Genomic DNA, 14,843 nt, shown 5'->3' on the forward strand with positions numbered 1-14,843 from the left:
TGTGTGATGGAAGCCTTGAAAAAAATCGTGTTAGTGGGCAGACTGAAGAGACAGACACATCACCTTCCTATTCGGTGTGTGAAGTAACACATGAAACTTGCAGTTGTCAAATTCAAAACAAAAAGACCTTTAGCATCTGACACATTGTGTGGTAATGGCATGCTTTAAATTGTTACGTGAGGGGGGGAAATAAACGTCAACATAGATGAGAGAGCGAAAAAAAAAAATCAAAGGCTTTTAGATAAGAAGATATTACTGCTGATTTGGAAGGACTCGGAGCTTTCAGTTTGCCAGAGAATGTTCTGAGGAAACGTCACTATGTGCTTGTCTTAAGTATGTTCTGTCATAGGCATTTGCCGTCAGGCCCAGGACAGCAGGTTGAGACAGTGACCCAGGATAAACAAAAGGTCCAGCTGTTCTTGTGGTGTAGAAAGATTTCTGTGGAAAAGATTAATCTTTTTTTATTGGATCTAGGGAGCCTACAGTAATAATTTTGACTATTAAGTTCATTTGCAGAGTGATAATAGGGACATTCCAAACATTAATCCAGCACAGGGGAGTGAGCCTTTCACTATCCTGTGCTGTTGTCTTAAGCTAAATAAAGCAAAAACACGGATAATGAGCAGAGGCAAATTGAGTTATAAGGACGTACAGTAAGAACCTAAGGGAGAAAACGTTAATGGTATTGTTGACTCTGAAGTGTGGAAGAAGACCTGAAAAAAGCCATTGATTCAGGCTAGTAAATCAGTGGTATACGGCAACAAGCTTAGCTGTCCCTGCTTGCATGAACAGTCTGGATTATTTGTATCTATCAACTGATGAAACCGCTCAGGTTTGCCTGAAAATTACTGTCCTTTTTAAGCAATACATTGTCACCTCTAACTTCAAGTGATGATTTCCATCAGTCCCTAAATATTTTGGAATTGCTTCAGTGAATAGCATCCCTGATAATACAAGGCTGTTAACTATTTGCTTTTAATCACTGCAGTTAAATGGATTTCAGAAGGAGAATAATAGATGCCTTTTCTTCGCCTACTGTATTTCTACATTATTTTAAAATTTTTCCAACCTACTTACCATCAGCTAAAATCTCAAAGCCAGATGTATCTGATAAGGTAAGGACATGACATTGAAGAAACAATTTAATGGTTAGGAATACATAGACAACAAATGGTATTACTCAGTTACTGAGACATGCAAGGAAGTATCTTAAAAACAAACAACCCTCAAGGCAGGCCACTCTAAAAACAAAATAATTACCTATGTTAACTATGACTTGGTATGTCAGCATGATGCTTACAGATGTCTCAGGTGCAGAGGCTCTTAAGCAGCTGCTGTTAAAGTGTGGGGAGACAAAATATGTAGTAATGGCTGAGATTTATTCTCCTCGTTGGGGCTGGAGGGAAACCAAAAGTCAAAAAGTTAACCTTGCTTGTTTAAGCCAATTTTTATTAATCTATCTTAAGCGAATGCTTAGAGAAGGTAGCTGTACAGAGTAGCCCAGGTTAGCCAACATACTGAAGACTTCCAGTGGAATGTGGAATACCAGTATGTTCTGGTTTAGTTTAGTACTGATAGTTACAGAGTGGCTGGCAAAGTCAGCGAAGCTGACTTTCTGATCTTTGTATTTATCATTTCATATTTGCAGAGATACTGAAACTTCAGTATCAATCAGTAAAAACAGTACTGCATTTGAAACTGGGTATTTAGAGCTGTTTTCTTTTAACTTCAGCTAGATCTTCTGAAACTGTTCGTACTATTCGTTCTGTAGCTTTCTTCAAACTGTTTGCTGTCTGTATGGCATGATCCAGAGTAGACCTTAAAATCTGTTGGGAATAATGAAATATAGCCTTGTTAATACTGAAGGTAAATGTTTACATAGGTAGAGAATAGAAAGTGATCTTTTAATTAAGGTTCTGTGTAGCGTTTTCACTTTGAATACATGTTGAGAAGTAAAAATTCAGTTGTGTGATAGACTGCTCCAGGATTCAAGTTGGAAGTATCTGTTATTTCTTTCTCTTTAATTGTGTAGTCCTTTGGACTAAGGGATATTTATAGCTTTCTAAAGCAGGAGCCAGAGTGTGATGCACGTTTGTTGTATTGAGAAGGTTTTCTTTTAGTTTTGATAGTGGTTTGTATGGCTAGAGTGACATTCTTTGTTTTGGTATATGAAATTTAATTCCAGAGGTGAGATCCAGTGTTCCTTTTCTGTCCCTTTCACCATTTATTCAGGGACAAAGTTGCATAAAAAGTCTGTAGCATACTCATATGAAGTAATATACTAATACATAAGCTAAAATACTTGTGTTTTTAACTCTCTCTTGTCTTGTCTTGAAATAGACTAGATGTGTTTAGGTTGTAATAATCAACGTGCTAAGAATGTGCTGTGATGTGGGGATGTACTCTTCCCGAGATAATTGGGTGGCTTTTAATTTTCACTCTAGTCTTACATTTGCATTGGAATAATTTCTGTTCCTGATGCTGATTGCAGACTTGCTTCGGGCAGACTTCTTGCTGGGTAAGTATTGATGTGACAGGATAATTTTATCATGTGTGCTTGAATAGCAGGTTTTGGCAGCCTCAAAGTTTTGCCTAAAGATAAGATACATGAAATAAAATACAAATTTAGTAAGGAAAATAATTTCTAAACTGAGTATGCTATCAAGGTGTGTATGTTTAATTCATAGTTGCAAGTTAATTTTACAGCTAGTACATTTTACATTTAATTGTAAAACCTTCCATTGTAATTTGTGTTACATCTGTATTGCAGTAAGACAGAAAACGTTCCAGGATGCGGAGTCAGGAAATCTCTCAACAGCATTACATTCTTGGTGCTGTAACCTCTCAGAGTGGTCCATGCCATTGATTCTCAAGTGCAGCTGCTGTACTTCCAGACAATTGCTGCTATTGAGTAATGCTGTCAAAAACTGTGGTAACAAAACTTGTCTGAGTTCCAGTCTAGGTTGTGCTATAGTTAAGAATCCATTTTACTTCTGACTCCCAGTGTGGTTTAATGTTAACAACAGTTAAAAGTACGACTGTTACTTATAAAGTTGGTAGCAAACAGAATTGCATCTTAAATAATACAGACTTGCTTTTGAATCTGTGAATGGGCACATTCTCTTAATAAAGTCAGCTTTTGGTTTGGTTTTTTTTTTTACTAAATGTGTCAGCTAGAGAAGTCAGATGTTGATTCTTCATTAAAATTAGAAAGATTGAAGAACTACTCTAAGCGTTATTTACACTTGCTTTTAGGGTAAATATTTTAACTTTCTTACTGAGTAAAATTCTAATACACAGAATGCACCACAAAAGATAAAACATTCATCCTGCTTCTTTTTCCATGCTGAAAGGTCAACGATGGCATTTTCTGTTCTACTATATGTAGTTATTGCTACAGCTTACCTTCCAGAAAGTCTGTTTAAATGTTCACATGACTGTTTATTTTTTTGAACCTTTTGAGTGGAGATTCTCTTCTGTGAATAAGCTGGAGTCGTTGATGCCATGTTCAAAACAAAAGCCCAAAAAATTAAATTTTCTGTATATTTAATGTAAATTAAACATGCTATTTAGCATAAATAAAAAATCAAGTAACTGTCACTGCTGAGTGAAACTTCAGTATGTTTAAGACTTTTGGCAAATGAGGACAGATTGACCTTTTTGGGTTTGCTGTTGAATTTAGTTCTATGGCAAATAGTATGCAGATTTATATTCCTTTTCATATAGTGAAAGACTGTAGGGGGAAGTGTAGAGTAATCAGACTCTCATAATCCAAATAATTACATGAAACTACTTTGCGTTACAGTTCTACAGTATTCATATAGAGAAGTAGCTAATTTATGCTTTCTTCCCACTACTGAAATTTTATATTTTTCATGTGCAATTTTTTCCTACAGTATAGAGAGGAATCTGAGATAAGTGACTTTAAAAGCTAGACATTCAATATTTAGTTTTTTTTTAATTAGGCTTTCCTTGACTTTGATGCACGTCACACAATTTGAGTGTAGAGCTGGAATTTTCTTTAGTACTTGTTTACGCTACATTAAGTAACAACTAAGACTGAAAAAGTTGGCACGGTAATGCCCAATTTTAATATTCTTCCATGTGGCACTGCAACATTACATATCCTTGTCATATATGAAACATGGAAGGGACTCCGCCCATAAAGAATGAGAGAAGGCTAAAGCTCTCGTGCATGGGGATTAAACTTGGCTAGGTGTGTTAAAGTTGGATTTGCTGATCTCGCTCTACAAGGTCTATACACATCCACTGTTTAGCTGCAGTGTTACTGATTGATTATACTAAATTACATTTGGCCTGATCTATGTGCAGTGTGGCTTTTGCCCCTTAAAATCTAGCTTGTGGTTGGTAATTATTTCAGTAACACATCATACTTACAGGTTGAACCAGAACTTTTATTTCTATGTGGGGCAGAAGACTGAACAGACTCTTTGTAATTCTGGAGTGTAAGCTGATCTCTGCCTTCTCTAGGGCATCTGTATCTACATCCTGAAAACAAAGACATGTTGCTTAGTAAAACAAACACTATAAAGAAAAATATTTTGTGTATCTTTTAATATTTTTGTAATCATTATACCTTTTCTCTCTACACATAATCTTGTATTGAATGTTTTGTAACTTTCAGTTTCACAGTTCACAAGTTCCTCGCTTTGTGACTCATAAGAATCATAGGCTGAGACATCTTCTGAATCGCTGCCTAAAATTAAAAAAATACATTAAAAAGGTCTGAAATATTAGAAATTTTGGCCTGTGTACCTAGGTAATTATTTGGCTTTCAGCACCATAATTTCTGAGTCCTTCGCTGCCATTAACACTACTACAATTTGAGAATTACTTTTTCCTCCATTTTACAGGTGGGGTTTGAACTTTAAAGATTGTCTTTCAGCCTTGACTAAGCCTCAAATGTAGATTTTTTTTTTTTGGGGGGGTGGGGGGGTGGGTAGTTGTTTCCAGTCACAGGACAGTTTTTAAAAAAATGAAGTTTAAAAGGACTTTAAATTTAGTCCTTATGTTCTTGTTTTGAAGGTTAAAATTCCTGCAAGTTGAAGTGTTACAAAAACAATGCAACCTAAAAGGAATGTGACAAAGAGAATTTGGGAGGATCTAGTATGGCTTTAGCTATTGTACAAACCAGTACTAACAATAATGGCCCCAATGTATTATACTGAAGTGAAGGGATGTCACAGAGAAGCCAAGGACAAAAGGTAGACCAAAGGTAAGAATAACCTATGTATTCAGACTTCAAACTGCATCTAGGATAGCTCATGCTGTTCTCTTTTATTTCAGCTTCAAAGTATTCTGCAGTGGAAAGATAAGATTGGGATGCTCTAGGAGAAACAAATGCCAGCAGATTCTTAGTGAACCTCCAAGAGCTGGAGTCTTGGGATGACTTGACAGCTGACTTAACTAGCTCACTGTAGCCTGTGAGGGCTCTAGTTTAGATTCGGTGAAATTATATTAGTAGGAGCTGGACTAAGGAAGGAGAATATTTCCAGTCTCTGTCAACCCTGAATGGATCAAAGATTTTGGAAAACTTTTTTCCTTTGTTTTCGTACAGAATAAGAAAGTTGAATCCAAAAACTAAAAGTGGAATTACTGATAGGAAATTTTTCAGTCACTAGGTTTGGAATCTCCTTCTTGGACAGGAAATAAATGCACACGATGAGGAGAAAAAGCAAAATCAAAGCATTGTGTGAACACCACTGTTATGCTTTTGAAAATGTTAGTAGTAATATTTGGAAACTTAAAAAGGTGAATTGGAATGCTAGAGTAATTCAGGTTGGATAGGACTTCAAGAGATCTTCTGACCCAGTCCCCTCTCAAAGCAGGACCAACTCAGATGAAGTTGCTTAGTACCCCATCCAGGTGACTTTTGAGTATCTCTGAGGTTGGAGATGCCACCTCCTCTCTCGGGCAAACTGTTTCAACATTTGGCTAGACCCCGAGTTAAAACTCTTACTCGTATCTAATTGGAAATCGTTGCAGCCTGTCTGTTGCCTTTTGGTCTGTCACTGAGACTTTCAAAGTGAATTTGACTTGCTGTCCTCTTCAGTCTCCTTTTTATTCTTAGTGTCTTGTGCTGTGCTAAGCAGTAACATCTGTTAAAACTACAAAACAGTTTCGATGTTGCTGAGATGTGACAGGAATGTATTTAACAGGATTCAATAGTAGGTATAAACACAGCTCCGACCTTTGTATGCCATCACTACTTACTCGGGTTGGTATCTGATAAATCAGTTGGTTTTCTCTGAATGAAGAGTGAACGTATTCCAGTTTTCCTTTCCTTGATGTTTGTATTTCTTTGAACGTGAAAACAGAATGGTATTTTAATTGTATCTTGGTACCTTTATGACAAGCCTTATGAGCATATTGCATTGTTTGACCACTTCTTAGCGGAGGAGAAATCAGATTTACTTATAGAAAGAACTCTACCTGTATCAATTATCTGGAAAAGGTGGCAAGTAGAACCTTAAATTAAAAATTAACCAATTAAAGAGGTCATTATTTTGCAATTAAAGGACACATTCTGCCAAAAGGACCTTGACTTAAAGAGCTGTTAAATATGCTTAGAAGTAGAGTTCTTGATAATCACATTTTTTAATAGTAAAGTAGTATTAAATCAAACATATTTATACACATGTTCACATATGTTGCACCAAAGTATTATCAGTGGTAAGGATGATATGGTTTCTTAGTAACTTTGAGCTATTAAGGTTTCAATTTTATTGGCTTTAGATATGTAGGGGAATATTTGAGATGTACATTCTAAAAGAAGAAAAACAAAGTTCCTTGCTTGCCTTATTTGATATATGTATTTTCAACTTAGGGCATACAGTATCATCAAATTTATTTGGAAAATTTTCCACCCATTCATGGAAATAATGATCAGAGATTGAGCTAACTTTCTTTGAATGACAGAGGGGGAAAAAAATAGAAGCTAGGTGAGTTTTACTAGACAAATATTAACACCTACTCTGCAAAATAATCTGAGAGCATAGCATATTTAGATGAATATTAATGTGTTCTACACTGCATGTATTGTAAGATCTAGCTTTGGATAGAGATTTAATTTGCCAAAATTTCAAGCTCCAAAATAACCCATGTAGCATTGTTTTATCATGCTGACATTTCTGTAAATGAAACTTTACAGATTGACCCTTACACTTGAAATATATGCAGATGTATCAATATGCTCTCCTTCCAGGCCTAACCAGATTAGTTCATGACAATGATCATTTCAAACATTTTTCATTGCTGAACACTTTGCGATCGTCCCAATTTGGGATGCTGACATGCGTCGCTGAATAGAGAACAAAGACAAAGCCTCTTCTCTTAATACACTATTAAAATAACTCTGTGCTATTTAAGCACCATAAACCTTACACTGGTCCACTGAGATAGACTACTTTGTAATAGGAATATAATCCTCTCTTTAGTAAAACAGATGGGAGTTTTGCCACTTCTCCAGTGGTCTGGTGTATCACATACCTTATGTGAATAACTGGTGATAAATCTGAAAACAGATCATCCTCCTTATATGTATTAAAGAGATTGTTCAGTGTTTCGTGCAGAGTCCAGTATAGAGACATATAGAGACATATCAGTGCACATGCACATAACTGTTCACTTAGCTGTAGAAAACCACGTCTATGACTCGCCAAAATATGTAATACACTTACCCTTTCATACTTTCTTCATCAGCATTAAATTTTTGACTTAATGTACCCTGACTATGGGATGCAAGACCTTCAGCAGCATATTTTTCCTCAGGTGAAAGGAATCTCTGTTGCACCCAGAAAGCAAAACACATTTATATGATTGTTTATGTTACTGTGTATCTGTAACTGCATTACATATCAAACAGGATAGTATGAACACTGACATCATTTATATATCACTTGTATATTGTTTTTCATTGCCATCAACTCTACAATTTATTTACAATTCTAACTGTAGAGCAGACTACACAAAATATGAGCACTTTTTCATCTGTGAAGTTGAAATTCAAGACAAGTTTTCATGTGGCTTTGAGAAGGATTAGCATATATTAATTTCTCTCAATGCCTTAAAGATTTTTGTAGGCAAGCAATTGCTTGTAGGCTTTTGCTTTCTGAACAAATAATAAATGCAGGCTAGTACACATTAAGTTTTTTTTACTGAGAGAGCAAACTTTATCACATTTCAAAAATGTTTGAGAGTCTTTAAATTTCTCCTTTGGAAACAAATTCAGCAATGTTATGATATGCTGTAGCATTTCAAAAGCTGAGCCATCATGCTCTGCATAACCTGAAGAGGAAAATGTGTGATCTCAAAGCTGAATAAGATAATTTAAGTGTTGTGTTGTTTGGTGTGGTGTTGTTTTTTTTAAAGTTAGTATGGAAACACATCTCATACCATTACGCTGGAAGAATGCTTGCTTGCTAGCAGATCTCCTTTTCCCAGAGGCTCTGTTTCTCTTCTGGAAGTCGATTTAGCTCTCTTTTGTAACCTTAATTGGTTAAGGGGAAACAACTTTATTTTTCTAATCTCACTCAGATGATTAACACCTATGAAATACTCCCCAGGAGGGCAGAGATGCTATTTAGAATTGTTCCACAAAGTTTTGATGGCTAATTATGTAAATATCTGCATCTGTCCCTTTTCTTGGTTAATTGAAAATACCACACAAATATTGGCAAATAATTTTTTACTGGCACTGTACTTTGACTAGTCATTAATTTCCTGAATTTGTACAGTTGCAATGAATTTTATACAGAGGTATGCTTTAGCTCCTAGCGAAACTGATGGTAGTGTTTTGCCTTCAGGAAATTCTTTGAGGCCCATAAGACCCAGAAAGGTAGGAATGCCAGGCTGGAAGTAAGTCTTGGGTATGTGGTTATAGAATTCTGTAAAAGTCTTATTCTGGGAATATTCCTGTTGTTTTCAGAGATCCCAGACATCCCAGTTTTCTATATTCAGCAAATAATTTTAGTTAAATTTTTATAAAAACTCCAATAGCTGTTTCAATGTTTTCACTTACATGTGAAGACAAAGATTGCACTTGTCGCCTTCTAAAGAAAATTGATTTGTGTGTGGGATTATATCAGTTGTCACACTTTTTTCTCCCTCATTCTTGTGAAGAAATGCAGTTTCAATAGCTCTTCTTTCTGGAGGATCAGCAATGCTTGAAACTACTGAGCTCTGTACAAAGTAACCATAGCATAGATACATGTAGTATGTGGTCATTGCATTGCAAGTACATGACTTCTACCAGCCAGCATTTTCTGAGTGTCTTTAACTTGGTATTCAGGGAAAAATATTCTCCGAAACATTGACTATGAAAGCATTTGGTGATACTTATCTGTAGATCTGTAGGCAGCCTTAAGATTTTTGCTTTGTTCATTTATGATCAGGACAAAATATTACCATACTTAGCAGTAAACTCAGTTTTCCATAGCACAATAATGTTTGGTCTTCTAGTAATTCTGCAGTTTTAAGAGTCTTGGACAAACCAAGTAACATTTCTTCCAACTAAGTGATAGCTATTAATTCCCCAAAACAAAGACAGCTTTGTAAAAGTTGAAGTAGTAGTATTTTCTTACTCTGAAATAGCTGTGTTTTTATACTTAGGTTTCTGCTGTAATTAATGAAATAGTATGAAGCTAGTATTTAATAGATAAAGCATTTCTTTGAAGTAACACGCTATCTAAAATCATCGCGCTCTTATTAGAGGAGAACATACAATAGTACAACCACACTGAGGTTCTTGAGACTTACGTCAGTAAAACATAATAATTGTAGTCTTTAAATAATAAAACTCACTGAGTTACCTCACAAAGAGAATATGGTGAATGGGCAGATTCATAGGAAGTAAGCAAAGAAGACAAGTTGCATTTGCTGTCATCAGTTTGTTCTTGGATGTCTTCAAGCAGCATGCCAAGTCTAAATATTTCCCCTTCCACCTTTCTAAACCCAATTGCAATACAAAGTTAGTGAAACCTGTATAAACTGATATGTTATTTCTTACTATGATAATCATATTGGGCATTGCAGTAAACTTCCCATACAAAAAAAAAAAATTAATGGAGTTCACTGAGTCTCTTTTAAGTACTCGAATCAATCAGTTAGATATCCTAACTAGGATATGTAAAGCCCAAGATTAATTTTGACCAAATCACTTCTAGCTTACCACATACAACATTATCTTAATGCTTTCACTACAGAAAAATTCCAATGGATAAATGCAGTAATGGTTGTAAAACACTCAGCATATGGAAAATATACTGATGTACTACTTAGCACTTCTAACCTTTCAGGATCAAACTCTCCAACGTTGATAGACTTGTCCTTGTAGTTCTGCAGCTGTAAATTATGGTGCTTTTCTCTAGCTGTTAAGTAATTCCTTTCCAAGACATCAAGGTATCTTTTCAATTGATTTAATGCCTTCACCAATAAGAAATAATTGAATAGCAAATGTCATTACGATTTAGCAAGCCATATTGATAGCTACTTATGCTATATAAGCCAGATATTATTTGCAGTGATGTTGGTAAGAATTTTGCTACTGCTCTGAATTGCAACAGGACAGCACCTTGTATGTCCCTAGTAACTTGGTGCTGTTCTACTATGTACACATAAAATACAAAACCGAATTTATAACTTACGTGGCAACTTAAGGTCTTTCACTAATAGTTTTGAGTTGTAATCCTTAAAATAGATTTAAGCATTCAGCAACCTACTGAACACCTTCACTTTGCCTCTTAAACTCATAATTTCAGTCTGAGGTTGAGAAAAAGAGTATTTTTAAACATGTGTTTGAGGAAAACGTGGAGTATTGTGCCAGAAAATTGGGAGTCTACAGCCATTTAAAGTGCATTTCAGATAACTGAAAATACATAAATTAGTTTACCAGATAGTTGTCTTGTAAAAGGAATGTCTCTTGGGTCATATGCTTAGAGAAGTCTTCCACCTTCAAGACAAAATATTAGACTTTTATTTGGGATTTTAAAAATGAATGTGCCAAATGAATATGGAATTTGAGCATCAGTGTGAAGTATATATTGAAACAGAGCTCTTTACTTTTTTTATCAGGTGATCTGTCTGATCCCTCAGTATTTGAGACATCTTTTCTCCTAGTGTTAGTTCTGGCAGTAAATTAGAAGGATTTAGACAGTGTGCTTCTGCTGTACCAGCTGCAGGTAATGCTGATGCTGTTATTCCACACTGTAATCCTACATAATACAAGATAAGACCAATCAATTGGAACTTCTGCCCAAAATGTCTGCCCCAAAGTGCTATCAAATTACATAAAATAGTAATTTGCATAGTTACTGTGATTTTACTTACCTGCTTTAGACAAACCATGTGTAGATTGTGTAGGGATAGGAGCATGTAATGTGAAGACTTCAGAGGATGTCCCAGTGCCTCCAGAGTAACTGGCAATGCTGGCGTTTGGAAAATCTGACTGCGGAAGTATCTGGTAAAATGAGAACTTTAGTTATAGAAACAATATGTGGAACACTTGTGGACGTAAAGATTTTAGAGAAAACTCAAAATACATAGGACAAGTTTCAATATTAATGAAAAGTTTATTATAACAGTACCATATAATTTTCTGTGTTTATAGTTTGATATATGTATAGTGTCTCACTGTCTAAATACTTAAATACTTCTGTTGTGAAAATCTAAAGAGGATTTGTATAAACGGGAAATACAGTATGAAGGTGACAAAATAGTTTTGGGGAACATTCATAGTCCTAGAGATAAAGGAGAATGAATTAAAAAAAAAAAAAACAAAACTACTTTGAGAGGTTTACCTTAGGATTCAATCTCAGATGGTCAGTGTGATTCTGGGTGGCAGCATGAAGTTTCAGCATCTTGTTTGCAGCCAGGAAATAATCAGGAAAACTATTAAAACTTGTTGCATCTCAAACGATTTACTAAAATGTAAATCTGGGAATAGACTTAAGTACCTCTATAGCTCTGTGAGTGAACTCCATGGCAGGGCATGAAATTGAGAAGTGATTATCTAATTGCTAACAAACTTTAAACGACATTTACTACAGTAAGAGAAATATTGTTGTCAAACAAATCCTTTGAAACTAATTGACTTGTCAATAAATACCAGTATAAATAGTTGAAGAGTGTTAAGATGTGAAAAAAGGCAAAGATGCCTTGAAAGACAGGGACAGTATAAAAATATATTTTTAAGAAAACCTTTCAGTTTAAAGTACTTTTGGTGAATTTGAACATAATATTATAAATAAAAATTTATAGTGTTTTTCCTAATGGTTTGATAAGATGCTTTATAATTGCAAGTAATACTCCAGAGCATCATTAAATATTCCAAGCTCTTTTCAGTGGTGCCCAGTGACAGGACAAGGGGCAATGGGCACAAACTGAAGCACAGGAAGTTCCGTCTGAACATGAGGAGGAACTTCTTCCCTCTGAGGCTGACGGAGCACTGGAACAGGCTGCCCAGGGAGGTTGTGGAGTCTCCTTCTCTGGAGATATTCAAGACCCGCCTGGACAAGGTCCTGTGCAGCCTGCTGTAGGTGACCCTGCTTCGGCAGGGGGGTTGGACTAGATGACCCACAGAGGTCCCTTCCAACCCCTACTATTCTGTGATTCTGTGATTCTGTGATTTGGTCATGAAAGTTCCACGTAAATTCAGTCCCACAAAATTTTGTGTGAAAGCAATTGTTGACTGAAGTAATATACTCGCTGATACCTACAGACTGCCTGTGTGAACTAGTAATGTTAGATTTTACTAGACATAGAATATCTTCTTACGGCAAACACCACTCTATTAAGAATTTCTTAAAGCATCTTAATTACCTCTAGCTGTTGCAGCAGTTCTGGAATGCTCATTTCTTCTTGATTCTCTACTTGAGATGAATTGAAATAGTTCTTATCTTCTAGAGTGTTGTTCACAATTACAGTTTTACTTAAAACGGGGAAGGATTTTGTTCTTTCAGTTGTAGGAACTGAATTAATATTGTCACTTCTGTTTGGTACTTCAGCTTCTGAAGCAACTCTGGAGAAGTCAGGAAGGCAATAGTGAGCTTGGACATATTTGAGCTTGTGAGGTGAAACTGTTTTCTTGAACAGGTCTCTCTCTTCTGTCACGTTTTCAAAGCTGTGTGCATCTTCGTTCTCATTAATAAATTGTGAATTTTCCTGTTTGCACCCACACCTACCTGTAGATGAAATGGGTTTCTTTGAAACAGATCTGTTTTCACTTAGCAAATTTTTATTTTTATCACCAGCGTTTACTTCCTCGTGCTTTTCTAAGTGATATTCTTCAAAGTTAGTTGCCCAGTGTTCAGGCACTGAAGGGCCTTTGACATGTTCTGAAGGCTCAGGTTTGTTCACTGTGTTGTCAACACTGTCAGTAAAGGATGTCTCTGGTATTGTCTCGCATTCAATTAACTGGCATGTGCTCATTAACTCTTCCTTAGAAAAATGACACAAAAGGACACTGGACTTTTTTGAGTGAGTTAGATATTCTTTGCTATCTGTTTTACTAAAACCACCAACAGGTAATTCCTCCTTAAAGGCAGCTTCACTTCCAGGCATTTCAACTGGCATTCCCGTTGTTCCTCTGGCACCTCTGTGCTGACTGGAGAATCCTTCAGGCGGTGGATGAGTTCCCCGATTTGCTGTTGCTTTTATGTTTTTGTTATCTTCAGAACAGGATAAGTTTAAAATACCAGAAATATCTTTTGTACAAGTACAGTCCTTCAAATTATCTGAACTGTTACTGTATTTGCAGGTTATTCCTACATCTCCATCATAAGGTAAGTCATCTTGTTCCTCATCAGTGGCATCTGTAATGCAGCCTAGTTCATCTGAAAACAAACTACGCGTTTGGGTTTTCCTCCAGTCCGACAGACTGCACTTCTTCATAGTCTGTGTAAACCAGGTGCGCAGAGTACGAATGCCATTGCTTCTCCGATTTCAGACAGAGCTTTTATTATTGCATGGATCAATATCTGTAATGTATGAGTAATAATGATTTTATACTGAAATACATTTGAGAACAAGACCTACTTCTGTCTTGCACCTACTGTAGGTTTCTTAGAACCATCCCCGAGGAGGTGGATCCGCCATTCGCACAGCATAGGGAAAAGGAGCATTTGGCTCCGTGCCAGGTGCCTGTCCTTGCTCGGTAATCCCTCGACAGTGGAGACAAAACACCTCGGTAACGGAGCGAACAATTCAACCTCGGTTAACAAAAAAGCAGTAAGAAAATACACTTTCTCACGCTTTACCTCCCTACCATCGTGTTTCTTCAGCTTCTCTACCAGAGAACTTTTTCCAGTTTATTTCTGGCCCCCTTTCACCCGACGACCCGCGCCGACCTGCTGTGATACTGCCGTCCTGCACGGTCTCGTCAGCGTCCCGCGGTGCGACGCCGCCTTTACCTGCCCTCGCCGCACAGAAGCGAGCTGGCAGGGCCCGTTCCCTGCCGCGGACAGCAGCTCTCGCTCCCGGGGCCCGTGAAGCTGCGCTGCCGAGGCCGGGCCGCTGCCGCCTCTCTCGGAGCTCCCCCTCCCGCCGCGCCGGGGCGGGCCGGGATCGGCGCCGGGCGCCAGGAGTCCGCTCCCGCCCCCTACCCCGAGCGCGGCCGCCGGTGGGGCCGGGCGGGCCGAACGCGAAGCGCCGCCCACGACCCGGGCGCCAGGTGCCGCGGCAGCCGCCCCGCCCCCGCCCCGCCCCTCAGGGAGGAGCCCCACCCACCGCCTGGCCGCGCCTCGCCTTCCCCATTGGTCGGTATGAACGACGCGGCCTTCCGGCGGCGGGGCGGTGGCGACCCGTTGGCTGCCCCGCCTGCGGGGGAG

The 14,843-nt window shown here is 37.6% G+C and overlaps 1 protein-coding gene across 1 annotated transcript; it reads right to left on the reverse strand.

Moving 5' to 3' along the window:
* Positions 1 to 1,066: 1,066 nt before the first annotated feature.
* AKNAD1 (AKNA domain containing 1) lies at positions 1,067 to 14,587 on the reverse strand. Its single transcript, XM_075422277.1, has 16 exons — positions 12,838 to 14,587; positions 11,817 to 11,876; positions 11,347 to 11,476; positions 11,080 to 11,231; positions 10,910 to 10,969; positions 10,310 to 10,443; positions 9,831 to 9,966; positions 9,041 to 9,201; positions 8,416 to 8,509; positions 7,701 to 7,804; positions 6,235 to 6,320; positions 4,598 to 4,717; positions 4,399 to 4,509; positions 3,406 to 3,487; positions 2,451 to 2,592; positions 1,067 to 1,826 (listed from the first exon to the last, which is right to left on the reverse strand). The coding sequence occupies exons 1-16, from the start codon at positions 13,906 to 13,908 to the stop codon at positions 1,707 to 1,709; spliced, it is 2,763 nt and encodes a 920-aa protein (XP_075278392.1). The 5' UTR covers positions 13,909 to 14,587; the 3' UTR covers positions 1,067 to 1,706.
* Positions 14,588 to 14,843: the final 256 nt, after the last annotated feature.

Source organism: Opisthocomus hoazin, chromosome 6 (assembly GCF_030867145.1).
Source record: "Opisthocomus hoazin isolate bOpiHoa1 chromosome 6, bOpiHoa1.hap1, whole genome shotgun sequence".
In the NCBI taxonomy this organism is placed as follows: Eukaryota; Metazoa; Chordata; class Aves; order Opisthocomiformes; family Opisthocomidae; genus Opisthocomus; species Opisthocomus hoazin.